At 41.3% G+C, this 25,217-nt stretch overlaps 2 protein-coding genes across 4 annotated transcripts; one reads left to right on the top strand and one right to left on the bottom strand.

The window, feature by feature from the left end:
- Positions 1 to 217: 217 nt before the first annotated feature.
- On the bottom strand, positions 218 to 6,629 carry lgals2a (lectin, galactoside-binding, soluble, 2a). The gene is made up of 4 exons (XM_071913008.2): positions 6,575 to 6,629; positions 3,377 to 3,456; positions 2,143 to 2,314; positions 218 to 982 (listed from the first exon to the last, which is right to left on the bottom strand). The coding sequence occupies exons 1-4, from the start codon at positions 6,578 to 6,580 to the stop codon at positions 836 to 838; spliced, it is 405 nt and encodes a 134-aa protein (XP_071769109.1). The 5' UTR covers positions 6,581 to 6,629; the 3' UTR covers positions 218 to 835.
- Positions 6,630 to 12,215: 5,586 nt separating this feature from the next.
- gtpbp1 (GTP binding protein 1) lies at positions 12,216 to 24,415 on the top strand. 3 transcript variants are annotated; one of them, XM_071912999.2, is made up of 14 exons: positions 12,216 to 12,579; positions 15,145 to 15,256; positions 15,490 to 15,670; positions 16,495 to 16,678; positions 18,450 to 18,614; positions 18,991 to 19,114; positions 19,393 to 19,507; positions 19,871 to 20,015; positions 20,200 to 20,382; positions 21,477 to 21,612; positions 21,803 to 21,981; positions 22,276 to 22,437; positions 22,822 to 22,872; positions 23,180 to 24,415. In XM_071912999.2, exons 1-14 carry the CDS (start codon positions 12,385 to 12,387, stop codon positions 23,294 to 23,296), a joined length of 2,049 nt encoding a protein of 682 aa, XP_071769100.1. In that variant the 5' UTR covers positions 12,216 to 12,384; the 3' UTR covers positions 23,297 to 24,415. The 3 variants fall into 3 exon arrangements, with proteins under 3 accessions (XP_071769100.1, XP_071769101.1, XP_078140722.1); XM_071913000.2 differs by lacking the exon at positions 22,822 to 22,872; XM_078284596.1 differs by lacking the exons at positions 20,200 to 20,382; positions 22,822 to 22,872.
- The last annotated feature ends 802 nt before the right edge of the window (positions 24,416 to 25,217 follow it).

Below are 25,217 nucleotides of genomic sequence, written 5' to 3'. Positions count from 1 at the left end.
TGTCAAAGCAATGTGATCGTTATATTAGTCCTAAATGAGCGAGTTATAAAATCATTGTCCAACAAAAGCAACGACTGTCATGACAACTCCATTACTTACAGCTCTTGTGCTGCAGAAATGAGTCTAATCAGCAATTCAGGTGTCTGCTTCACAAACACGTATCACATACTGTACAAGCACAAGCACAGGTTTTGCTCAAGGAATCACCAGAGGCTCATTTTGATCATAAGAATACATGTTTTAATACACGTTATTATTATGATCATGGGAAAGCATTACAGTTAGTTACAAATGTGGAATGTCTGGGAGGGAGACATATAAAGGACGCAGCATTTCAAGGCACCTTGAAGAACAGTTGATCACATTTTATCTGGTTGCTTTCAAACTAAACACTGCATCTATAAAGCAAATAATACTGTCAAATAAAATGAGCTTCGGGGCTAGTTTTTGTTCGGCTCGCTCTTCTGTTAGTAGCTCTGTCAAGTGCGCAGGACTGGCATGCAATTACACTCTTGGCATATGTGTTTGTGTGTACATTTGTGTATATATGCATCTATCTATCTATCTATCTATCTATCTATCTATCTATCTATCTATCTATCTATCCATCTGTCTATCTATCTATCTGTCTGCATCTATCTGTATATAATCATGTGTTTGTCCATGTGTGTGTGAATGTGTGCATCTCTTGTGTGATATGCATGTTAAGGCACGGCTGTTACCACATGTATTCAGAAACCTGAAAGCTTATAGGGCGATATGTGGCACTCTCTGGCCCAATGGCAGAAAATAAAAAAAAGCATTAAACCTAATGACTCCAGGGACAGTGAGGGCTCTACTTGATCTGAATGCCCTGGATGCGGACTTCCCCGTCGAAGCTGATGACCCGGTACTTCTCGCTGCCCAGGCGGTTGGGGAAGTGTATCTCGGAGCCGTCCGACAGAGTCAACAGGAACTGCTCAGGGGTGAATGTGATGACGATCTGGGGAGGAGAGAGAGAGAGTTGGGAGGGGAGCAGGAGGAGAGAGATGGTTGAGGAAAGGAGAGGGGGGGGGTTGAGACCGAGCGTGTGTGTGAGAGAGAAAGAGAGCATGCAGACAAAGATTAACAACACTGATACATACTGATACATTCTGCTACATTCTTGTCATAGTGGAATAATTGTCAGAACAACTAGGCTGGAAAAACCATCTAGAAGTCTTCCCTCCCTTCCCTTCCTTCTTAAGCATTTGAACTTATTTGAATCTGTCTTTTATGAAACATGCATGAGGGTTGCAATTTTGATAAATTTTTCAACACAGAACCCCGTATGAGGCCATTTCTTCATGTTTAACTGATGAATGCCGTAAAATAACAATAACAAATTTGCAAAGCCAGACTCTGCTTAATGCCTGGGATAATTATTCTCAGATTTCAAATTTAGCAGTTGCTATCTTCTTAGTCTTTTAATTTATGTTTCATGGTGATGGTTAAAACATTGCACATAAAAAATTCAGAACATATCTGAAAATGATTTATCTGATGAAAAATATATATTGTGTTCAGTGTAAATCAATGTTTCGTTCTTTGCACTTGAGAGCTGAAACTGGCATTCAGATGATCATGGTCAAATTATCTGAGGTACAATAACACAGATCTCCCTGCAGAGGTCGCTCACAGCAGCAGGAAGGTGGTATGGGAGAGACTGACAAACATGCATGAGCTGATAGGTCCTTTTCACTAGCGTACACACACACCCACCCACCCACACACACACACACACACACAGACTGCAAAAAATCTCCATCTTAACAAGTCAATTAGTCTATTATTGAGTCCTAAAATCGTCATTTTCTTAAAACAAGTGAAAAAATCTGCCATTGGGGAAAGATAATTTTAGTTTCCAATGCAAATCAATTTGCTTCAAGAATTTTGTAGCATCAAGTTTCATTTTCTTGATCATAGTGCAGTGATCTGCCTTTTTTCTGACTTGTTTCAAGATACTGACTCATTTCTAGACAATTCCTGAAACAAATGAAACCGCATTGGAAACAAGTGGCGTTATCTCTCCTCATTGGCAGAATTTTTCTCTTGTTTTAAGAAAAATAAAATCTGAAGGCTGAATATGAGACCTGTTAAGATGGACCTGTCTCTCCCTCTCACCTTGAACTCCTCCCCCTGGTTGAAAGGGAAGCCTCCCTCACGGTGCTCCTCGCACCAGACGCCTTCCTGGTAGGAGTTGCACACCACGGCCCTCTCGTCTCCGTGGGCGCTGAAGCGAGGGTTCATATGCATGGCGATGTCCGTCTCATTGGGACCGATGTTCACTGCAAAACTGCAGCACAGACGTGAACAGATACATTACATTTCCATGTTATTCATTACATTTGATAAAGTAAAGAGAGCACAGAGTGTACAAAATTGGGTTGCACCCCATTTTACCTCTCAATGCTGAAAAATCCTCCTTTAAAGCTCCACTCTAAAACACTTTTTTTGAGTTGTAAACAGATATTTAGTACAAAGTAGTTCTGAAATACGACAACGCCGGTCATATTGTCAACATTTGAGCACTAATGTGTCATATTTATCTCACTGAACATGGCTCAGTTCGCCCTCCAGTGGTTAAAATGAGCAGCCGGTGTTCAGCTGGAGATGCAGCTGTGTACAAGGACAGCTGTCCTAAGATACGTCATCTGGTAAAAAATGTTCCCACCCACAATATAAATGTAGATTTGAGACGCTCCTAACCCTAACTCTCCCTCTGCTCACCAACACAGCCCAACCCCAAACCCCCCCTCCTCTCCCCCGCTCTTCGCCCAGTTTCTTGCATTTTGTTTTTTAAATCTTGCAGTAGGCGGAGAGAAGCTCAAACTCAGAAAACTCAGGTGCAGAATTACTCTTTAATCCATCTCTTCACTATCATCCACATCACCCCTTCATTACTAAGGTGGATTTAATGGGTAAAGTCAATAGCTGATTTTACATTTCACCAGACCAGTGATTCTCAACCTTTTTCATAGAAAAAACCCCTACTTTAATCAACATTAGGGCCACGGACCCCCATTTGATGAGATTTTGTCTCTCAGACGCAGATCTGAGAATATTCTTATTGTTAGATATGATTTTGTCCAGAATTCCATGACTATCTGTATTGTAGGTAGAGAGATAACAGCGAAACTATGATCAAAATAGTCATTCTTCTACATTCTCTAATTGTGTTAACTATGTTAACTTGTAAATGAAATAATGTTGAAGTTTAACAATTCATCATTTTGCTGGGGAGCCCCTGGAACGCCCTCAAGGACCCATGGTGGTCCCCGGACCCCACGTTGAGAACCACTGGTCTAGACAGTGTGTGTTACATGAGCAACAGCCATTGTGCTTCTAGGACACTCACTTGGTGGCGTCAGACTTGGGGACTCCAGTGATGGTCAGGGTCTGTCCGACCTTGAAGGACATATTCTTTACAATCATTCCCTGTAGAGAAAGAGAGAGAGGAGAGTGAGATAATGATATAATACATTACTGTATGGTAACACTGCTGGATTTTACTTGGATCCAATTATTGTTGCAGCTTGGGATGCAGGCAGAATCAGAGGTAGCTTCAGCCTACTCTCTGAAAGCCTTACTCCATCTATCCAAGTAATAAAACATGTGTTTCCGATTACACTCTCCCATTGAAGGACTGGTCAAAGATTCCAACTCTTTCCTGTTCTAGTGTTGGATGCCATTCCCTTTTTTTCTCCTGCACCGATTTTGGCAGAGGAGAGGCTAAAAATGTTGAAAATTGATGGGGGAAGGCTGTTGTTAAACTGAGTAATATTTTCCTCAACGCCACAGTGGATGGCTAGTGCACAGGGAAAAAAAGGCTGAGCACAGCAGAACTGGCTCTGCTAGGTCAGTACTGTACATGTGGCAGGGGAATACGGAGTTGTGCCATGATTAGGAAATTGCACTTGAGCACTCTATTACTTGCTCGTTACACACAGACCACCATTGTTCAACATTTTGTCAATGTGTCAAATTCGGCGTTGGGGGAACTGTTAACTGTCACCACGGCAATAATTACTATCAGTTACAACTGTAGCAAGCCTTTGACAACTGACGGCTTTTTCACAATGTAGTTAAACGTGCACTGAAGGGGTTGGCTACCCTAGACATTAGAGCAATCTAATTCTGAACATACACAGTAGTAAAAGCCCCAACAATAAATGGTTTGACAGTCGAACAAATGGATGTGTTTTAAGTTGATTATTTGGAATTGACATGGTTGACTATTTGTGCCTACATTTAAGGAAGCATTTGCCATTCATGGAAAAAAATATATATAAAAAGGGTATAGATATTGGTCTATTTTATTGATTCTAAGCCCCGTTTCAGGGCACCCAAAGAGTTTTTTTATGACTGCTGCAGCTGTTAGGAAATTCCTAGCAAATGTTAACAAAGTTGGATATAGCCTAGTCAACACCAAAAGTCTTTCCACCAAAAGTATCGTGCAAGTTTACTGAATTGACGAAGTAAGAGTCATAATGAGTAATATGGCTGACTGGATTCTAAGAGAAATGGCTTGGCTGCACATTGACTTGTAGTAATATTGTTTTAAAAAAAAAATGCAAACATGAGGCTGCTGCTTATTTCTCAAAAAGCAGAACACCGGTGTGAAATAGTCCTCTTTTTGGATAATAAGATAGGGATATAGGCCTATCAAGATAGCATTACAGTCCAGAAGAAATGCATTAGTTTAAGGATTAATAGTGATTTGTATAGTCTAGTGCTGAGCCACACACAAATATACACACTAGACGATGACTCCCTGTGCTGAAATAGTGCCATGTCGTTAGTGCTTTGTTAATGTTGGCAGAGCCTGAGAGGATCAATTTGGAGAGAGAGAAAAACACGGAGGGGGAAAACGTCAAAACCCCAAAAAGTCTATCTGAAAGAACGACTAAACCATAAAATGAAAGGGAGGGAAGAGGGATAGAGTGACACAGGGTACCACATTCTTTCCATGTTAGTCTTTGAATCCAACTGTAAAGTGCGTGCATAGCGCTTAGCACTGGGGCCGGGGCTGCATGGGGCTGGGCTGAGGTCGGACCTGGCAGTGGTCCTGCATCCCCCCGACACTGCAGACCGAAGGAATCCCCATATGTGTGTGACATGCCGACCCACCTCCCTCCTCTCACTGAGAGAGACGAGACAGCTGGGGCTGCCGACTGGCTGGAAACACCCCTATCAAATATGTATAGTCAAGCGGATTTATCCTCCACAAATATAGTATATAGTCACTGCTATAAATGGATTACTTTATTCTAAAATCAATGTCATCCTACTGCAACTTCTGTGTAATACGAACCAGTTTGTGATATGGCAGGGATAAAAGAGTAGATCTAATATAGTGCAATTACAGTTACACTGTTCCAGAATCTGCCACTGCTGAAATGGATTTGTCCCCCCCCCCCCCAGAGGTTAGCCTTGAGAGTCACAACATAGCAGACTACCTCTGCTCTGCACTGTCTATTCTAGCCTCCGGAGGACGACTTTATTTCATTATATCCCGTAATGTGATTTCAGTCCGCTGCCCTCCAAATCGTCCCAACACGTGTTTACCCCTGTAGCCAACACAAAGCCAAAGTGATACAGGGCTTTTATTGTAAGCTACTCCTCCAGCGCAATTTATGAGTCCAAAGAGATCACAATGCTGCCCGTGTTCAGCTCCCAGTTCTAGTTATTGAGATTGAGGGAAAATTATTGAATTAAAGTGCACTAATAATTGCAGGCATTTTCCCTGGAGTGAGTTTAGGGTTCAAAAGTACACTACCAGTCAAAAGTTTGGACGCACCTGATTGAATGTACTATGTTTTTCATTATCTTAAAACCATTTTGATCTAAAGGCTTATGCTTAAATGCTTGAAATAATATAACAAATATAAATAGTGAAGTTGATGGCTATGTATGAATTTCTTTCCAAAGCCTTTGCCTTTCCATCGAGGCAAAGGAATCTAAAATTCCTTTGCCTCTAAAATTTGATTTGTTAAACACTTTTTTGGTCACTACATAATTCCATTTGTGCTATTTCGTAGTTTTGATGTATTTACTATTATGTGAAAAATAGTAACAATAAAGAAAAATGCCTGTGTCCAAACTTTTGACTGGTAGTGCATATTTGCAATAAGAATTCACATACATTGAAGCTAGAATCTAACAGTTTGGGGGTGCAGTTATAATCTATGTGCTATCAGTGGTAATGTATATACAATGAATAGAATAACTTGCCCATAATGCATTATCCAATAGTAATTAGGTTGCTAACATGCCTATTTTCTCTGCAGTGCATATTTTGACCATAAAAGGCAATCAAAGCAATTCACAGATGCAGAAGTCTCAAAATCACTGTTAGAAGCTATGAGCTGGTTTAGTTTGGTTAAGTTTAGTTACTTCAGCATATCAGATTGTGTTGGCTCATGACAAACAGCTGTCAGTTCCAGTACAAGTAGGCCCTATATAAACGAATCTGTGCTCGTGCATCAGGGTCATAAAATACAGAAAGCAAAGGCAATGCAGCAGTACAATGCTGTAGTCTCTGAATCACACTTACGCTCATCTTGCTTGCAGATGCTGTCAAATAACCGAGGAGGAGTGAGAGTGCTGCCTGCGTGGGTCCGGGCCGCACTGCGACCTTACGGTGGCATTTATAGAGAGCGTGTTGCCTTCCGCTTGAGTGACATTTCAAGCAGCCAATAGAATCGCGCCATTAGCGAACACTGACCAACGAGGTGAAACTATAGACGTACACCATAAATAAGCTATTAAACGTCGGCCTTGTGATGTTGATGGAGGTGAAGATAATTAGCGACAGAGTATTTTCGACAGTGGACCGTTACTACAACATTGTAGTGGAGTTAGTCAGACGGCAAGAGGAAGGGGCCATAAGACCAGAGACTAGAGGCCTGGCAGATAAAAATAGAAATTACTTTGTTGCCGGGGAGACGGCTAAATATTTGGCACAGCCGATATCCTGAAAGCCACATATATAGCCTGTAATGCAGGGTCAGATGGCAGTGTTTGAATTCAGTCTGACTTTAAGTAAACGTTGGTTTGGAGAAAACCCTGGTGAAATTTTGAAACTGCCTCATTGCTCAAAGTGATTTTAATACATCTGACTCGTGGGGATAGGCTTTCTGACACAACTCCTGTGAGTCAAAGAGGGCATAAGCCACGAGAAAAGCCGCATGATTACACTACAGGAGTCTAGATTTCATTTTATATTACCAATACCAACTGTTGCCTATTATAAAACGTCCTTGGTGGCAGTAGCCTTTGTTTGTGCTGTTAGTTACAACAGGCCTGATGGGACATCTGTGAGAGGGGTGTGAGAATGCTCTGAGGGGGAGAAAGAGTTTGTTATTGTGTCTGTGGTAGAGACTGGATGACAGACAAATTGATAGTTGATAGGCCGTATCACAGCAATGCTCTGTATATCAGTTGATTATAATCCAAAATAACTCAACAACCCTCTTTTTCATGTGCTCGCTGGCGGAGGAGCACATGCACACAATTACACACGCACACACACCCTTATCCGCAAGAGGTGCAGCTGAGTTAGATTGGCCTCTCTGACTCTTTTTGTCTGAAAAAAAAGCCCATGATGTGTTATTTTCTTGACTGTCAATGTTGGGGCATATCAGCCTTAAAGATTTGGCAGTGTGTGTCACAGCTACAGCTGAAAGTGCACATTGTTTCCCCACCTCAAATAACACAGTTGCATTCCTCATATCAACCCCCACCGCACTATTAGTTTCATTCATTTGGATCTAATATGCATGTATGAAAAGATATTATACTGTGGCTTTCACCAGGGAAAACTAGCATCAAAAGTTTAAAGTGGCACAGAGTTCTGATATGTTCCCTCTTACCCCAAGACCCAGTCTTGAGACAGTCATGAGATCTAATGACACAGAGATCTTTGAAATACACAGTGAGAGAGCTTTCAATTATATCACACACACACACACACACACACACACACACACACACTGTCTCTTCTCTAGGATAGAAATAAAATATAACAGAAACATATTAGATGAAACTTTAATGATCCCTGTGGGGATGTGTTTTTTTCCCCCCGATTAGATGTAAGTAATGCTGTTGAGAAATAATGTAATGGTGTAATAAGATGTGGAAGATGTGGAAAATAGGGAAGCAGTGCAAGTTCCATAGCAAACTTCCCTCTTGAAAGGGTCATTTCTGGGTAAATCTCAAGAACCATAATATCTCCTGACGAGATGATTTGTCGCGAAAATGCATCATAAACTAGAGACACTCAAACCTGAAGCTCTCAAGACGTAAGAGTGAAAGAGGGGCGGATTGTAAGAACTTCATCTGCTGACAAACCTAATCAAATAATCGACAACAGACCTTGCTGGATACAGTTACTAAGGTTGCTAGATAGAATATGTGTTGTGTAATCAGATGATTCTTCTTTTGATGAGCCAGCAAACTGGTTGGCTAACTATAACTGTCTCTCTAGCAAAATACCATGTGTTGAGTTCTTTACAGCAAGAATGGAGGGTGATTTCTATAGTAAACTATGTAGCAAAAGAGCACATGCTGAGTTACTTAGCAATCTGAAATGAATTTTACCAACAGTATATAGTATATCTATACACTCCATTTACAACTCCACAGGGTTTTCTTTTTCACTGCGGGAGCTCAAAGAATGGCGGGTGTATTAGTATAGCCATGCCTAAGACATAGCAAGCTTGAATATCTTCCCTGTTCAGGCAGACTTCTTGGGTTCTTATGTGGTGTTACATGTAATATAGTGTATGGATTTGATGAACTTTGGCTGCTCATTACTTATACTCTTTATCTCTTTTATATATACATTATATTTTTTTATCTTATCCTGTATTTCTTATCTAATGTCTTGTATACCTTGTGAATTGCCTTTGTGTACAAAATGTGCTATATAAATAAACTTGCCTTGCTTTGTCTTGCCTAGTTCAGCGTGTCAAATTGTACATGTCCTCTTGCTCAAAGCTTGATTCAGTCAGGATAAAACAGTTTTGAATACTGTTTTATCTACTGTTGTCTACTCTTACAAACATATACCTTAAACCAAACACATTGACATTCAGAAATAGCTTTATTATGCAATTATGCCATTGTGCAAGTTAAACTCTAAATTAAATCTTATGGTTAGAGCATGCATTTTCAGTCCTTTTGGCTCCAAGAATCAAGGTAATCCAGCTATACCAGCCTTACTGTCAGAGGGAGTCTGAACAAACTTTCTGTTATCCTCCTCTTGCTGAACATAGTGGCTTTTTTCGATTTGAAAAATAAAGAAAAGACCATTAATTTTAGACCAGTACAGTCAAAGTCTTTGCCCCTCTCCTATTCAAAGACCATAGATTCAATATTTCAACTGTTTACACATAGGAGCTACATTGTTAAAGTCATCTTGTCATCTGTTGTAGACGCACAATTGGAGCAACACAGCCAGTTTTGAATGGGGCTGTCCTGAAGTGGCTGAAACAAACACAGCTGTTGGACAGTTGTCAGTGCAGGAGGTCCTTTCTCCGCCCACGGCCAAGTCTTGGTCAATGAGAGACTGCATGGCATGCATGCAGCCCTGTGTCTATCACAGAAAGACCGCTAGCAGTTTACAACGGCTCACTGACCTTCACAATTTTATTGCCATCAAGGAGAGAGCCTGGAGCAGTATGTCCTGAATCTGTTGAGGAGCACCAGCTTCAACAACAGGCAAGGGTTAAAGTGGGCCGGAACGATCCAGAACGGCGTTCCGGGACCTTCGGTTAATAAGTAAATAAATCTGATTGGCAGTTTCATACAATGTCAAGCGAGTTCACAGGGCTGCCAACTCTCACGCATTGACCGTGAGACTCACGCATTTCACACGCTCTCACGCCACAAGTCCATTTTCTCACGCAGTGAAAAACAAATTCATAACTGATAACGTTGCGGCACGAAAAGAGACACTGACAGCGCACGAGACGAGACAGAGCAGCACCGTGCAGCAGAGAGTTATTCAGACCATCTGAATAGCAACAAATATACACAAATCTATTATATTGTAATTTATTCCCATGCATGGTGCTCAGAGTAATCTCAGTCAGTGGCTCTTCTGCGTCTCTCCCTCTCCTCTCACGGTGCGCACGCAGGCAGGAGTGAGAGTGAGTTACTATGGTTACGGGACGCTCTGTGTCTTGTCGCTCTGAAACTTTCTCGCGATTCCCAATAATAGGTTTTTAGGTTAGTATGCCTGTGCAAAATCATGAATGTAAGCACCTCAATGCTGAAATCTAGTAATATAACATAATTTTACATTTTTGGTTAACATTATACAGGGTTGCTGTTTCTTGACTTAATCCAAGAGGTTAGGTGGTGTAGAAATGCAGGAAATTTGTTTTAAATTACTATTTTTTTCGGATCCCCCACCAATTATGTATCTCTATCCTGTTTTATAGCCTGTTCAGTTGATCCCAGAGGTGATGCTGCTCTTGGATTTGGCTTTTTTGTTTCTGTAATGAGTTTGCTAATTTCATCCCTACAGAAAAGTCAATATACTAAGACCAGGTGTAGCCTAAAAACATGCCAATCACTCTTCCATGGACATTGCATATGCTCTTATGCATTGGGCCCCTTGTTACAACTGTTAATATAAAACTTCCCATTAACGAAATAAACCATAAACGTAATAACAATTTCAACCTTTAAAAGCGTAATAATTCTATATTTTAACTTTTATAAATGTATGCATATTAATAAAAGCTGAGAAATTATTTTGAGACATTTCTTTAAAGGGGTAATTTAACAAGTATCTTGATGCCCCAGGTTATTATGTAAATAATCATCTAAATAATAATAATCCATAGGCAAAGTGAATGTGGTGTATTGGGGACTCAGGAAAGTAGACAAGCATATCTGCACATGTATGGGTTGCATCTCCTTTTAATCTCATTTTAAATCAATCAAACAATCATTTACAATTAAAAAGTACTTAGAATACAAAAAAACTATACAGAGATGAGCATAGATACACTATAACAATGTCTATAAACTGGTGAAAGGCACTGTTGCTGGTCGCCTGCTGAGTCAGGCCCGTCTGCAGAGAGAATCTGAACTGTTTAATGTTCAGCTGCTTGTTGCATGTCACTTGGTCCTGACTGAATATCTCTCACTCTACCTTCAAATCACTACAGTGACAGTTTGCCCCAGTTAGTTCTCGGGCATCGAGTCGACATGGCATATTAGGACATGGGGAGCATTACATCAGTCTAAATGGATGAGTTGACCATTTCACTGAGGTAATCCAACTGACAGAAATGGAAAGGTTGCTGTCATACAGAGCAGGTCAGTGTGGTAAACAACTGTACGCAAATGGAGAAGGGATTGATCAGATTCCACAATGGCAGCTGAAAGTTAGATACTAATTCTGATTCTTTCATTCACTGACTTTGATTTAATTTTAGTTATATATATGATTTACTAAAATCATTATCGTTATTAACTTATATTTTGTATGAAAACCTTTCTGGCACCTTTCTTATTTGTTTTTTCTTTGTGAACAAGCTGGCTTGCATCCATTATACTTATTTTCAATGCAGTAAGGAATATATCAACAGACAATACACATTTGTTATAGTGTATTAAAAATACTTGAGTATAATGCTAAATCACTCTGGTTGGCAATGTAAGCCATGTACAAAGATCACCAAAGATCTCTTCCATACATAATCATTAAATTATCAGTTAATTTATTACATTTTTGAAAGTTGAAAATTTTGGCCATTGTGTTAATGTAATAAAACCCAATAATGTAGGCTAATCATTTTTTATGTTAGCAGGGAAAAAAGTTATTACGATTATGGTCGGTACATTTTATTACATGAATGGTAAATTTATTAGGTTAGCATGATTATTACACAATTAGAAACTATGTTTATAATGGTAGTAACAACTGCAACACCTCTCTGCTGTCTTGACCAACTTGACCAACCTGTAATCATATGAACGACCCCCTTACTCTTATTGGTCCACTGGTAAAATGTTTACAATATTTTAGATGCCATTGGCGAATAGTAAATAAAGAGGCGTGTCCGTACGCTCATCCACACCTTCCTCATAATTATTGATGAGGTTGTGGCGATTTCATTTTTAAATGTCATGAAGGCGAAACGAAACTGATGTCTTGTCAGTTTCGCATACAGTAGGAGCAGTTTGTTGTTGTAACGTTAGCTGGAGTAAGGCTGCAGCTAGATGACAATTACCTTGTCTCCTTCAGTGTAGCGTTAGGCTTGCGGTCTGTCTGTGTGTTTGGGTGCCAGTCGTCATCACAACAGTAAGGAAAGGCTTGAAATTTATTGCAGCAAAGCTGGCATAAAAATGGCATCAATGGCAGCGGCGCATGAGCCGAGTATAAGCCCGGGGTCCATACCGCTGGCAGAAGCTTTAGTTCCCGCTAGTATATTTGCACCAGACCGGGGAGGATGTGGAGACGACGCCGGGGACGAGTGCTTCGAGGACGGGGACATGTTCAACGGCGAGCCCGGGGACCGTGGGGTCGACTTCACTAGCAAGGTAGGCCCTGGGTATCAGAGGGCTGGAGGACCAACGCCAAGCTAATGGTGGCTAGCTACGTGTGCATCTAGAAATGAATGAATGAATGAAACAGATATTGGTGTGTCATTTGCATGCATGTAATTAGGCAACACTTTAAGCAGTTGCAGACTGCAGGTCGAGCCTAGTTGAACACCTGATATTACAGCACTGGCTCTCTGGACTCGGGGAATTGCTTTTCTGACGTTAACTAAGCTAGCTAATTGTGGCTAACGCTAGCCGCTGTTGCTTAGCAAGCAAGCACTTAAATGACTAGCGTTAGCTGCTTCTCGGTCGGAGCACAATACACCTGTATCTTCTTCTTTTAAAATTGCACTCAAACATTTAACCACCACATCACTTACAACTACAACATCTGCAACTTGCCAACCATGTTGGGTGATGCAATTATTCTCCTAAGCAAGGCATAGCAACCTGAATGTGTTGTCAACAAACCACTATCATAACATTGGGTTGACTGGGTGAGTTTCCCCTATACAAAAGCACATTGACTGATGAAATACAGGGCAATAAGGGTGGGTGTGTGTGTGTGATGGTTGTGTGACAGGCAAACAGGTTTATGGCTTGTGTAGGCTCAAATTACACATTACAAAGTTATGACCTGTCCTGTTTACACAGATTGCACAGGGTTGCAACAGGGAGGCAATTCTCTTGCTCACCTTTGGCACCTATCAATTTCATCTGTTTGTCAGGCGTTGACGTGCTATGCTGTAACATTATCAATAAACCAGTAGGTTGATACTGTGATTTACCAATATCAGTATGTGTAGCCTATACATCAATACAATATATTGTGATTGTGATGCAAAAAAAGTGTCATTATGCATCATACAGCTGTAAAATGTATTGTGGTATTACTTACAGCCATAATCTACGGCAGCGTATTGATGCCACAGTGGGAAAAAAAAATCGGCTCAGTATCTCGTTATAACAAGAAACCAGAAACCTTTCTCGTTATAACGAGATCTTTTTCTCATTATAACAAGATATTGTCACGTTGTGATGACATCTTTTCTCGTTATTACGACATACCAACTTATCTCATTATAACGAGAAACATTTCTTGTTATAATGACATACCAACATATCTCGTTATAACAAGAAACTTTTCTCATTAAAACGAGAAACTTTCAAATGTTATAATGAGAAAAAGATCTATAGCCTAATGAGAAAACAGCCTATGGACATCGGAGAAATTGAGAAAGGCTCGTTTACATGATTTAACTCAACAACTCAGCAACAATCAGACAGGGGGGCTTCATGTTACATGGATCCATACCATAAACACATATGAGCATGCACGCACACACACACACACACACACACACACACACACACACACACGGTAATCTCTTAGACACACAGTCACACAAGAAATCAGTATGGTGTTAAGTCTACAAAATATAATGGGATGCTGGATGCTACAAGCTCCACACTGCATCAACAATAAACTGCACAAACATTTCACAATTCTCAGCACTGCAGCCAGCTGGGTAATACAGTCAACTCAACTCATCCTGACTCAGACACAATCAATATCTCGTTATAACGAGAAAAGTTGATATCTCGTTATAACGAGAAACGTTTCTCGTTACAATGAGATAAGTTGGTATGTCGTAATAACGAAAAAAGATGTCATTATAACGTGAAAATATCTTGTTAAAATGAGAAAAAGATCTTGTTATAATAACAAGAAAGGTTTCTCCTTATAACGAGATACTGAGCCGTTTTTTTTTCCCCACTGTGGCATCAATACGCTGCCGTAATAATCTGATATGATGACTGGATAACATCATTTCAAAGTCACAGTTCCTAATAGCAAAGCATTGTACATCTGGTCCATTTGATTGCCACTTTTAATTTTCTGCTTAATTTGTGATGTATGGTGAACACATACTATAAACTATCTTTCAAATTGTATTGCGTTGTATTGTTTGAGTGGTGGCTGTGAGCGCAGTGTTTTTGATGGGCCTATTTTACTTGCATTACTAGGTTAATTCCATCTAATTATAGCCTAAGGCAGTTTTACTATAGTATTGATTGTCATGAAGCTTTTTAGGTCAGTGTTAATAGTATGGTCACCACGTGTCCTTGAGGTGCTGCATGGGAAGAAAGACAGGTGTGTGTGTGTGTGTGTGTGTGTGTGTGAAGAACAACAGCTTTTCATTTTGCCATGTCATTAATTTTTACTTTATTCTCCTGTTTGCATTTTGAACAGGAGAGTAATTGTTTGAACTGAATGAACAATCCTCTCAGTGACGCCTACAGCAAATTAAGTCCAGTCACTGTCTCTCTTAAAAGCAACAACACCTGATGCAATGGTATGCAACGGCAGTTCACTATTCCACTTGAACAGCTATTGACTGTCACTGAAGGCCTTTCATTGGGTGAAGGATTTGCATTGATTATATTGTTATCATGGAACACACAACCATCAGGATTGTGATTTTGCAATAATGATCAAGTCTCTCCCTCTCTATCTTTCTTTCTTTATCTCTCTCTCTCCATCCCCCCCACCCCTACCAGCTGGCACTGGTTAGCCCAAATGGAGAGCAGTATGACTCGTTACTACGCCAGCTGCGGGACAGGATGGAAGAAGGGTGTGGTGAGACCATTTATGTGGTGGGAATGGGTTCAGGTGAGAAACCCATGAACAATCTCCTTTAGCTCACTTGAAGAATTGGAAAATTAGGGTATAGACTACGTGAATTACACCTGCCTATATACTGTATATATATATACGTGAGTTATACCTACAGCAACTTGTAAAGTCTGTACAGTACATTGGGCCTTCTTGTTATCTCAACCATATGTACTTAACCTCTTTGTTTCCCTCCTTCCCCTTCCCTCCCTCCTCCCACTCCACTGTAGACGGTGGTGACTGGGGTCTGGATGAGAAGGATATGGAGGCCTCGGTGGCCACGGTGCGCTCCCTGTGTGAGCAGCTGGACTCTGACCTCATCCCTCTCCGGGAGCGCAATGAGGCCGCCGGCTTGGTTCGCGACTATCTCATCCGCCGGCGCGTGGGTGAGCTGGACTTCCTGGAGGTCAGGTGAGTGGAGGCGAGTGGTCGGAGATCAAAATGATAGTACTTTCCCCTCACAGTACCTGTGGTTATGATGATAATTCCCCCGGGTTGATTGTTCAGTTCAGGTGTTCTGAAGCCCCCCTTCTTCTCTTTGAAGTCTTACTTTTTCATTATTTTGGCCACGGACCCGATCTCTCCTCTCCTCTCCTCTTCGTCCTAGTTATTTACTGAAAACCACCAACAATTGTTAATGACATGTTCAGCTCAATCTAAGCAATTAGGAGTAAATATTAAAGGACAGTTCTCACCATTTTGACTTGGACCCTATTTTCCTGTAATTTTCCATCATATCAATTGATTCTGACCCCACAGTGCCACAGTTTGGCTCCAACTCTCAAGTTGCCTCTGTCTGCCCTCACTGCCAAATTTGTTGTGTGCTTCAGCTGTATCTAGCAAAAATAAATAGCAAAAGTTGTCAGGTGATGGATAACTTGAAAATGAAATATAGAGATATCCCATTATATATTATAATATATGATATTATACAATGTGTTGAAAAGGACATGCTTTGGGTACTGTTTGGGTCAAAAGTTTACTTTATTGATTTACTAATTTTATGAGTGCCCAATAGGACCCAATAGGCACGTGAGGCATAAGAAACTCTATAGTGAAACAATTGACAACATTTTGGTCAGAATCGAATGATGGAAATTTATAGAAAAATAGTGTCCTTGTCGAAAATGGCCTGAGTTATCCTTTTAAGATGGTTAGAATTACAGTTTTACTCTTTCTTACCTGTTTAACCTCTTCCTTTTTTCTCTATTCTCCCCTCCCCTTTTCTCCCTCAGGGTGGCGGTGGTGGGGAACGTGGATGCCGGTAAGAGCACCCTCCTGGGGGTTTTGACCCACGGTGAGCTGGACAACGGCAGGGGCTTTGCCCGCCAGAAGCTCTTCAGACACAAGCATGAGATGGAGAGCGGCCGGACCAGCAGTGTGGGCAACGACATCCTGGGGTTTGACCAGGAGGGACAGGTGAGGGGGGGGGGGGGAGAGGAGAGGAGAGGAGAGGAGAGGAGAGGAGAGAGAGAGAGAGAGAGAGAGAGAGAGAGAGAGAGAGAGAGAGAGAGAGAGAGAGAGAGAGAGAGAGAGAGAGAGAGAGAGAGAGAGAGAGAGAGAGAGAGAGAGAGAGAGAGAGAGAATCACCCAGAGGTAACAGAGCAGAGACGTCTCCTGGTTGCCCTGGTTATGACTGCTCAAATAATTTGTTATTCAGTCTTAGCTTTTTTAATGGGCTTACTCAGCATTTCACCATTTATATGATGTTATTGCTTTGTAATCACTTAGACCAATGACATCTGCAAATTATGTAAATCCATCCTATGATGAAGTCTGTCTGCTACAGACAATTAAGCAAAAATTTCCCAGAACCAGGGAAATTGCATGATTTCTCCACTCTGTACAGGAGATGCACATCAAACTGTTAAACTGATTAAAGGATAAGGCTGGTGTTTTTTAATGCATTTCTTACCGTCAACAAATCCTATGAAAATAACAAAATCAGCAATGATTTTGTTTTGCCAACAAGTCTCATCCATGTAGCCGGTGCCCAATGCAGCCATGTTCCAGCAGCCATAGAACTCCATTGTATTAAAAAAACGATTAAAAACACGTCAAAGAGCCATGCCGTTGCTCTGGGCAATATATTTCATCATCACGATGCACCGGGCCAGCCGACTTTTTCCTCAAACAACTTAATAAGCCGGCTGTAAACACTTTGCGATCTCAGGAAAGTAGTTCCGTAGCACTGAAAATAGTCCCCGGCGTAATGAAGAATTTGTTCCCATTTGAATTTGATTTGGTAATAACTACAACAGTCTGACTTTTCGTGGTAACAGTTAGTGATTTTTAAAATTGAAACTATGTCTTTGTGAGCTGTATTTCAAGGTTTTTAGCTTACAATTAGAGCCAATGACTTCTGGGTTGACGGCTAAAAACGATACGTGGGAAGTCAGAAAGTAACGGGAGTAGAGCAAACACATTGTTGATTTTGTTATTTTTATTGACGGTAAGCAATGCATTAAAAAACACCGGCCTTATCCTTTAACTAGGTTAAAAAGGTTAGGTTTTTTCTTGGAAGTTTTTTCATGTATGCATTGAGGGCCTAAGGCTGGTGGTGCCGGGTAGGTAAGGCTATGTGGAATAGGTAGGCTGATGTCTTGCTATGTTTGCCCTATATCATTCTGTTCTATGGTTGATTGTTGATCAGTTAGATCTAGTTAGGCTCATTCTCTGTAAAGCCCTTTGAGACATGCATGTGATAAAGGGCTAACTAAATAAACAAACCTGAACTTGAACTTAACTGTGTTTTAAAGTAATCGCATCATGGGGTTTGATGCTGAACACATGGGTGCTCAAATGCATTGACATTCTGAGAGAAATATTGACATGAACTAGATAGGTGAAGGAGATAACAGTGCAAGAGGTGAAGTAGAGGATATAATGGGAATATAGAGGGTGGGATACAGCAAAAGTGAGATGTAGATAGGTGATCCAAGGTTCAGCAGGCTAGCGCTTGTACAGCACTGGCTCATGTTGCATATCCTGCATGGCTCCACTCTCATCTTTTCTGTCACTCTCCAATATTCCTTGTTTAAAGGGATGTTGAACTTTGGTAGTACCTTGGGCTGTGTAGCTTCCTGGTCATGATATCACCCCAAAATCTGCGAAATGACATACAAGCAGAGGAGGAGGTGACCGTCTGAATGCTTTGGATATAACCTAGTCCTCTTCTGTCTTCCCCCAGGTGGTGAACAAGCCGGACAGTCACGGAGGAAGCCTGGACTGGACCAAGATCTGCGAGAAGTCCTCCAAGGTCATCACCTTCATCGACCTGGCCGGCCACGAGAAGTACCTCAAGACCACCGTCTTCGGCATGACCGGACACCTGCCCGACTTCTGCATGCTCATGGTCAGGAAGGGAGGCAGGGGAGCGGGGAGGGGGAGATGTGTGTGTGTGTGTGTGTGTGTGTGTGTGTGTGTGTGTGTGTATGTGTGTGTGTGTGAGGGCAGGAGGTGAAATGTGAGAGATGGCAATCAGCACTGTGCCAGTTAATATCAAGATCGAGTGTCAAGAAAACATAAAATCTGTCTGTGCATTTTATCTCTCTATAAAGCTTTCTAAATATATGCCATCAAATATTTAAACTTCAGATGAAACTGTTTCCAGTTCTTTTACATACCAAAATATTGAGAAAAGAAGCCTATTTGCAGTGTTGACAATTTCAAAACTTCATTTTCCTTTCATTAAAATAACTAAAAGTCTAAAATTCTCTGTGCCTCTCTAGGTGGGCAGTAACGCAGGTATCGTAGGGATGACCAAAGAGCACCTGGGCCTGGCCTTAGCTCTGAATGTTCCTGTGTTTGTAGTGGTAACCAAGATAGACATGTGTCCCGCCAACATCCTACAAGGTCATTCTCTTGATTCCCTTTTCTTTCTCTCCTGCCTTTTTTTCCTCTGTTACATGCCAATACCCATTGCAGTTATAGGAATAACTAAGTTACTATGCCCAAATGCTGTCATTTTTCAGTAGACAGTTGTGAGACATTATTTTCCCCCAAAATTTCTCAAAAAGCTACACTTGAATGTTTTCTTGCTGCCAAAACATTGAGGACGTGTTGGGATTTAGACTAATTAGCCCTCATCATCAGGCTATATAATTATTGCGGTCTTGCTTTGGTCCTAACAGAGACGTTGAAGCTGCTCCAGAGGCTACTGAAGTCCCCCGGCTGTAGGAAGATCCCTGTCCTGGTCCAGAACAAGGACGACGTCATTGTCACAGCCTCCAACTTCAGCTCTGAGAGGTGCTCAAGTCTGTCTCACAGCCAGCCAGTCAGTCCGTCACACACACACTGTACTCACACACTGTAGAACACTTATAAGAACTCCTTCATCCCAACCGCCGTCAGCATTTTAAACAAACAATGGAAGACATTCACACACTGTCATATTCGCACTTTTACCTCTAATCTTATGTATGTTTTTAACCGTTATGTCTGTTTATTGTCTTTTTTATGAAGCACTTCAAAGACAATTTTAGACAATAAAGCTTTCTGAACCTGAATCTGAAAGGTGCATGCTCAAATAGAGCGAAAAAGCTCCTTTTTAACCTTTTTGTGTGTATTTATGTATGTGTGTGTGTGTGTGTGTGTGCCCCCCCCCCCCAGGATGTGTCCCATCTTTCAGATCTCCAACGTGACAGGCGAGAACATGGACCTGCTGAAGATGTTTCTCAACCTGCTCTCCTCCAGGACCTCGTACCGGGACGACCAGCCCGCTGAGTTTCAGATAGACGACACCTACTCTGTACCGGTACATGAACACACACACACACACACGCATACACACTACTGATGGACGCCATTGCTAAATATATTCAAGTGTGTGCGTTATAGATGCAAAGAATATCGTGCAAAGGCTACTGCTCACACGTCATTCAAAACAGTAGCTGCTACATGCTCTCTGGTCCACTAATCGTGTTGTGTTTACGTGTCAGGGAGTGGGCACGGTAGTATCGGGGACTACTTTACGCGGACTCATACGTCTGAACGATACCATGCTGCTGGGCCCCGACCCCCTAGGCAGCTTCACACCCATCGCCGTCAAATCCATCCACCGCAAGAGGATGCCTGTCAAGGAGGTTAGGGGCGGCCAGACTGCCTCGTTTGCTCTCAAAAAGGTAAGGGGGGGGGGGGGGGGGAATCTCCCACAGCAGCATCTAGTGGGACAGTTTGGGACTGCACAGGTTTTCTGTGTATTATGATAAGTCAGTAGTAGATTTTAAGGTGGCGGCATCATGGCGGCTCAGTGAGTGAAGGGATTGATTGATTGATGTATTTGTTTTGTCATGGGTTAGGTTCTGGTTCATGACCTTGGTCACATGTAATCTCCCCTCTCTCTCCTATTTTTGTTATCACTCTTCACTAATCTAATAAAGCAGCAATGCCTTAAAAATGGTCTAAAAAGATGCATGTGATGACAGATACTATTCTACAGTGTACACTACCAGTCAAAAGTTTGGACACACCTGATTGAATGTACTGTGTTTTTCATTATCTTAAAGACATTTTGATCTAAAGGCTGATGCTTAAATTCTTGAAATTTGTTTTTTAGACAAATATAAATAGTGAAGTTGATACCTATGTATGAATTTCTTTCCAAAGCCTTTGCCCTACTTTTAGTGCACTACATTCTCACTTTTCTAACGTCCTTCTGTCTACCTTTTCCTCTTTTAGAGGAGTCCTTTTTGCCTCAGTCAAGAACACTCTTGAACCCATTTTCTTACTTTGATCCAGTATGAATGTGTAGATATCTCAAATGCAAGATTGATTTTGAAGAGTGCTATTCAAATCTATTCATTATTGTTAGTATATTATAAAAAGGCATATTTTGCTTGTTTAGGCAATTGTCATTAACAGATTTGATCCAAGCTCAAGCATCACTGTTGGTGTTGGTATTGAGTGGTTTTGCGATGTTGAAAAACAGTGTTATGGAACAAGGGAACTATTGAACAATGAAGTACTATCAGCGATGACCTTGACATGCACACAATAATCCAATTATTGCCTTTCCCCTCTGAATGTAAACTCTAATCAAATTATGACATAATCAAAGTCTGCCTCTGACCTTTTATAAAAATGAACTTAAGTTGTTTACATGAACCACGTATAGATCACAGGATTGATGTGCTTGTATAATGAATGTGGTCACCCGTTTCTGAGAATTTGTCTCCTGTCGGCCTTGCCCTTCCTACCATGTGCTCTTCCTGTGTAGATCAAGCGTTCGTCCATAAGGAAAGGCATGGTGATGGTGTCCCCAAGGTTAAGCCCCCAGGCCACCTGGGAGTTCGAGGCTGAGATCCTGGTACTGCATCATCCCACCACGATATCCCCCAGATACCAGGCCATGGGTGGGTAACAAACACACAGAGAGGCACATACTAAGTCTGTACAATCCCATAACGCATTGTCACGTGGTGATGACATATATTTAGAATAGGACTGTGGGAGTTTTGTCGCCGGTTTGTAGTGAAAGTAAAATTTTCGCAACTCACTGTCATCCTCTATCCGATCACCCCTCTGTCCTCGCCCTCCACTCAGTCCACTGCGGCAGCATCAGGCAGACAGCCACCATCTTGACCATGAACAGAGACTGCTTACGGACGGGGGACAAGGCCTCAGTCCACTTCCGCTTCATCAAGACCCCCGAGTACCTGCACTGTGACCAGAGGCTGGTATTCAGAGAGGGACGCACCAAGGCCGTGGGCACCATCACTAAGGTACTGGGCCTTATGGAGGATCAGGGATGCTTTATATAGGGACATGGCCAAGGTGGTGAGCGGTGGAACAGTCAAAATTATTTTAAGAGCTGAACCACTGACTAAAACAAAATGAGATGATATGATTTCCCCCCCCCCCCATTTGCACCAGTTTCTAACACTGAGATATGTAGCATTTGCTGGGGTATTGTGCTTTTTTTAAGAGTGGCTGTTTTTCTTTTGTACATCTCTTTGAATGCGATAATGACAGTTCCCCCTGTTGTCATTTACTCTAATATTGACTTTTCTTTTCAGCTGTTGCAATCCACCAATAACTTGCCATCGAATTCCAAACCTCCACAAATCAAAATGCAGTCCACGAAAAAGGCACCTCCCCGCAAAGAGGACGGCACCACGGCAGCTAGTGATGATGTAGCAACGATAGCACAGACAGCAAGTCCAAACTCAACACAGCCGGTGAGAGAAAAGTGGATAAAAAGTGTTATGAATATGAAGTATTATTTAGTGCAGTTAGGAGTGTATAAGAAAGGGATATTTTGTAATGTAGCATGAGATCAATCAACTCTTGAGTGCTCTTCCTACTTGCCTCCTTCCTTTCCTGCTGTGTACTTGTACTTAACATCACTGTTCCTTCTCACCTTTTCTTCTTCATCTCCCCCTCTTTCATCCCCCTGCTATCATAACTCCATGTTTGGTTTCTTCTCTTGCAATATTTTATCCACCACCTACTTCATGTTGCTTTGATTTCCACTCCTTTCTTTCCAAATCACCCACTTTATTGTGCCACATGACTCCCTCCCTCTCTCTCCCTCTCCTTTGCTGCGTGGCGGTCTGCCTCAGGGAGAGGGAGATGAAGACCCTCAGATAAAGGAGGGCAACAAAGAGAACAAGGTAAAATTGGTAGATTCAAATTGAAACAGAACTGTGGAGAGGCTGAACAAAGGATGGTGTTTCTCGCTAAGGTTGCATCAACTGGAGATGTTGCCGACTGGATAAATGTCATTGAGTGAAAGAGGTTTTCAGCTAAATGTGTGAATGAGCGGATGAAATTTCTATAGCTTTAGTGTGATTTTAATTGTGCTTTTCTAATGTTCTTAGCTGTTACTCTAAATTGCTCCAGTGGTATCAGTTAAATACCTCAAATGTAAATCTGGAGGGCCCTTATCAAATGTTGATTTTTGTTATCTCTCCTGTGCAGCCAAAGTCTGGAGGAGGTGGAAGGAGAAGAGGAGGCCAGAGGCACAAAGGAAAAGGCCAGAACAGCAGCACCAACTCCACAACAGCCCCCTCCTCATCAGGGATAGGGGGCTGCTGAACTACCCTCCCATCCCTCAGACCTATACCTCCCTCTCTGCTATCACTCCAGCAAGTGTCTTCGTTGCACACATCAAGAAGGAAATCTTTCTTTGGACCAAGACATACATACATACATACACTCCTCAGTCTTAATATTCCTTTCATTTGCCTTTCTGCACCGGGTCCTAGTATAGTACGGATCCGTTTTAAAAGGGAACACGAAGGGCGGTGTTCCCAACCAAAAAGCGTATGCCCTTCCCTGCATTTTCTTGACTGCTGCCTTCACTATTATGAATGGTTTGGGTGTGGAAAAGCAATGTGGCTTTTGAGGCTAGCCTCACTCAGGATGCTTTATGGTACCATATAATTTGATTTTATCCCGGTGTCACATATTGATTATGTGTCTATCAAATCCACAAGTTGAATTTCCTTAATGCCACTGAGTCAACAGCAACAGGTTTTTGGTTTTGAATTAAACCCACAATGATCCTCTGTGTCAAAGTCAGTGGCAGGGAGGGAGGCTAAGCCCAAAACATGAGGTTAAGGGTCCAGTACCAATATGAGCAGCTATAACTGAAACCCCCATGCATTCCCTCTGTCTCTGCAATGAAACACGGTTTCATGTACTATTTATATATTGCATATGTAATATAGCTATTAGTTGTGTTCTGATTGGAAAGATGCGTGTACAAAAATGTATGAAAATCACAAATGAATGTAGCAGAAGGCACATAGTGGTTCCAAATTCTAGAGATATGGAAAATATAAGCTATTACATTTTATAATTGTCAACAATTATTTATTTGCCATACATGCAGAACTTTAAGTCTTGGATGGTCTTCCATCTACCCCACTCTCACGTGTGCTCTTACATCCAATAGTGTCTATCAAGCTTCCATTGTCAATCATTCAAGTTACAAACCTTGTTCCGATAGTATGCGACACAGTACAGATGAATACAACACATAACCTTGTCACTCCATCAGTTGCTCATGATTGTAGGACATGCGGTATTTGCAGTGCTATTTGTATCTCTAGCTCCCCATGCGTTATGACCCATTGCTGTTTACATGTTGTGGACATTTTAAACACACTTTGCCTCTGATAAATTGACCATTAATAAACAGGCTTTACTGAACTTGTCTGTAGTGCCTCTTTTCTTGTAGGCCACATTCACATTTTCCTCAAACTTCCTCATGAAATATAAGTAACTTAAAATATTAAATATCTAAACAATCAGTGTAGCATGCAATGCATTTGTTAGTGTGAAAGTCTGCAACAAAAGTTTATCTTGGAATAATTAAACAGGACAAGGGGTGGGTTTTCCATATATAAGTTTATCGTCTTTAGTTTAACATACTGTCACATTGTATTTACAATAAGTCCAGAAGTATAGCACTGTCATCTCAGTCTCAATATTTCTAGTACACTAAAACAGGAGGCAAGTGGGAATTGTTGGCTGGATAAGCACCTGTTTCATTCTTATGATTACAGACACCAGACTGTTTGGCTACAGTAGATTATTTCAGTTGACTGTTTTTCACAATCTGTATAATTTACACAGTGTTCCTATCATCATGGAAAATCCAGAAAAGATGTTTGATTGTTGTGTTTTCCAGGCCTGGAAATGTTATAGAAAATGATGTATGCCCAAACGATGTGGAAATGTCATGGAAATTCAGCAGAGAAAATGTTCATTGTAAAGCTTGAGCTGGAAGATCTAATTACTTTGGAATGAATAACAACCAGTATAACAAATTCACTGGTAACAGCAGTCCCAAATGATAGCTGTAACTAGTAAAAAAAAAAAAAGCTATTCCACAAAAAACATAATATGAACATGGATAATAAATACTGGTCATGAAAATTGCACTATATATCACAGAATAGTCATGGGAAGGTAATGCAATTTTGTTAAGAAAAATGTGTACCTGTTTCCA

Source organism: Centroberyx gerrardi, chromosome 7 (genome assembly GCF_048128805.1).
Source record: "Centroberyx gerrardi isolate f3 chromosome 7, fCenGer3.hap1.cur.20231027, whole genome shotgun sequence".
In the NCBI taxonomy this organism is placed as follows: Eukaryota; Metazoa; Chordata; class Actinopteri; order Beryciformes; family Berycidae; genus Centroberyx; species Centroberyx gerrardi.
The sequence above is the reverse complement of the archived record's forward strand: the minus strand, read 5'-3'. Positions and strand labels throughout refer to the sequence as shown.

What these genes read in the sequence shown, in the direction of transcription:
- gtpbp1 (XM_071912999.2), top strand. Translation starts at nt 12,385, where the DNA reads ATGGCATCAATGGCAGCGGCGCATGAGCCGAGTATAAGCCCGGGGTCC. An exon ending in CCCCAGATACCAGGCCATGG is followed by an intron (nt 21,613 to 21,802) that starts GTGGGTAACAAA and finishes CCCTCCACTCAG; the next exon opens with TCCACTGCGGCAGCATCAGG. An exon ending in CCGTGGGCACCATCACTAAG is followed by an intron (nt 21,982 to 22,275) that starts GTACTGGGCCTT and finishes TTTTCTTTTCAG; the next exon opens with CTGTTGCAATCCACCAATAA.
- lgals2a (XM_071913008.2), bottom strand. An exon ending in CCCAAGTCTGACGCCACCAA is followed by an intron (nt 2,315 to 3,376) that starts GTGAGTGTCCTA and finishes TCTGTGCTGCAG; the next exon opens with TTTTGCAGTGAACATCGGTC. An exon ending in ACCAGGGGGAGGAGTTCAAG is followed by an intron (nt 983 to 2,142) that starts GTGAGAGGGAGA and finishes TCTCCTCCCCAG; the next exon opens with ATCGTCATCACATTCACCCC.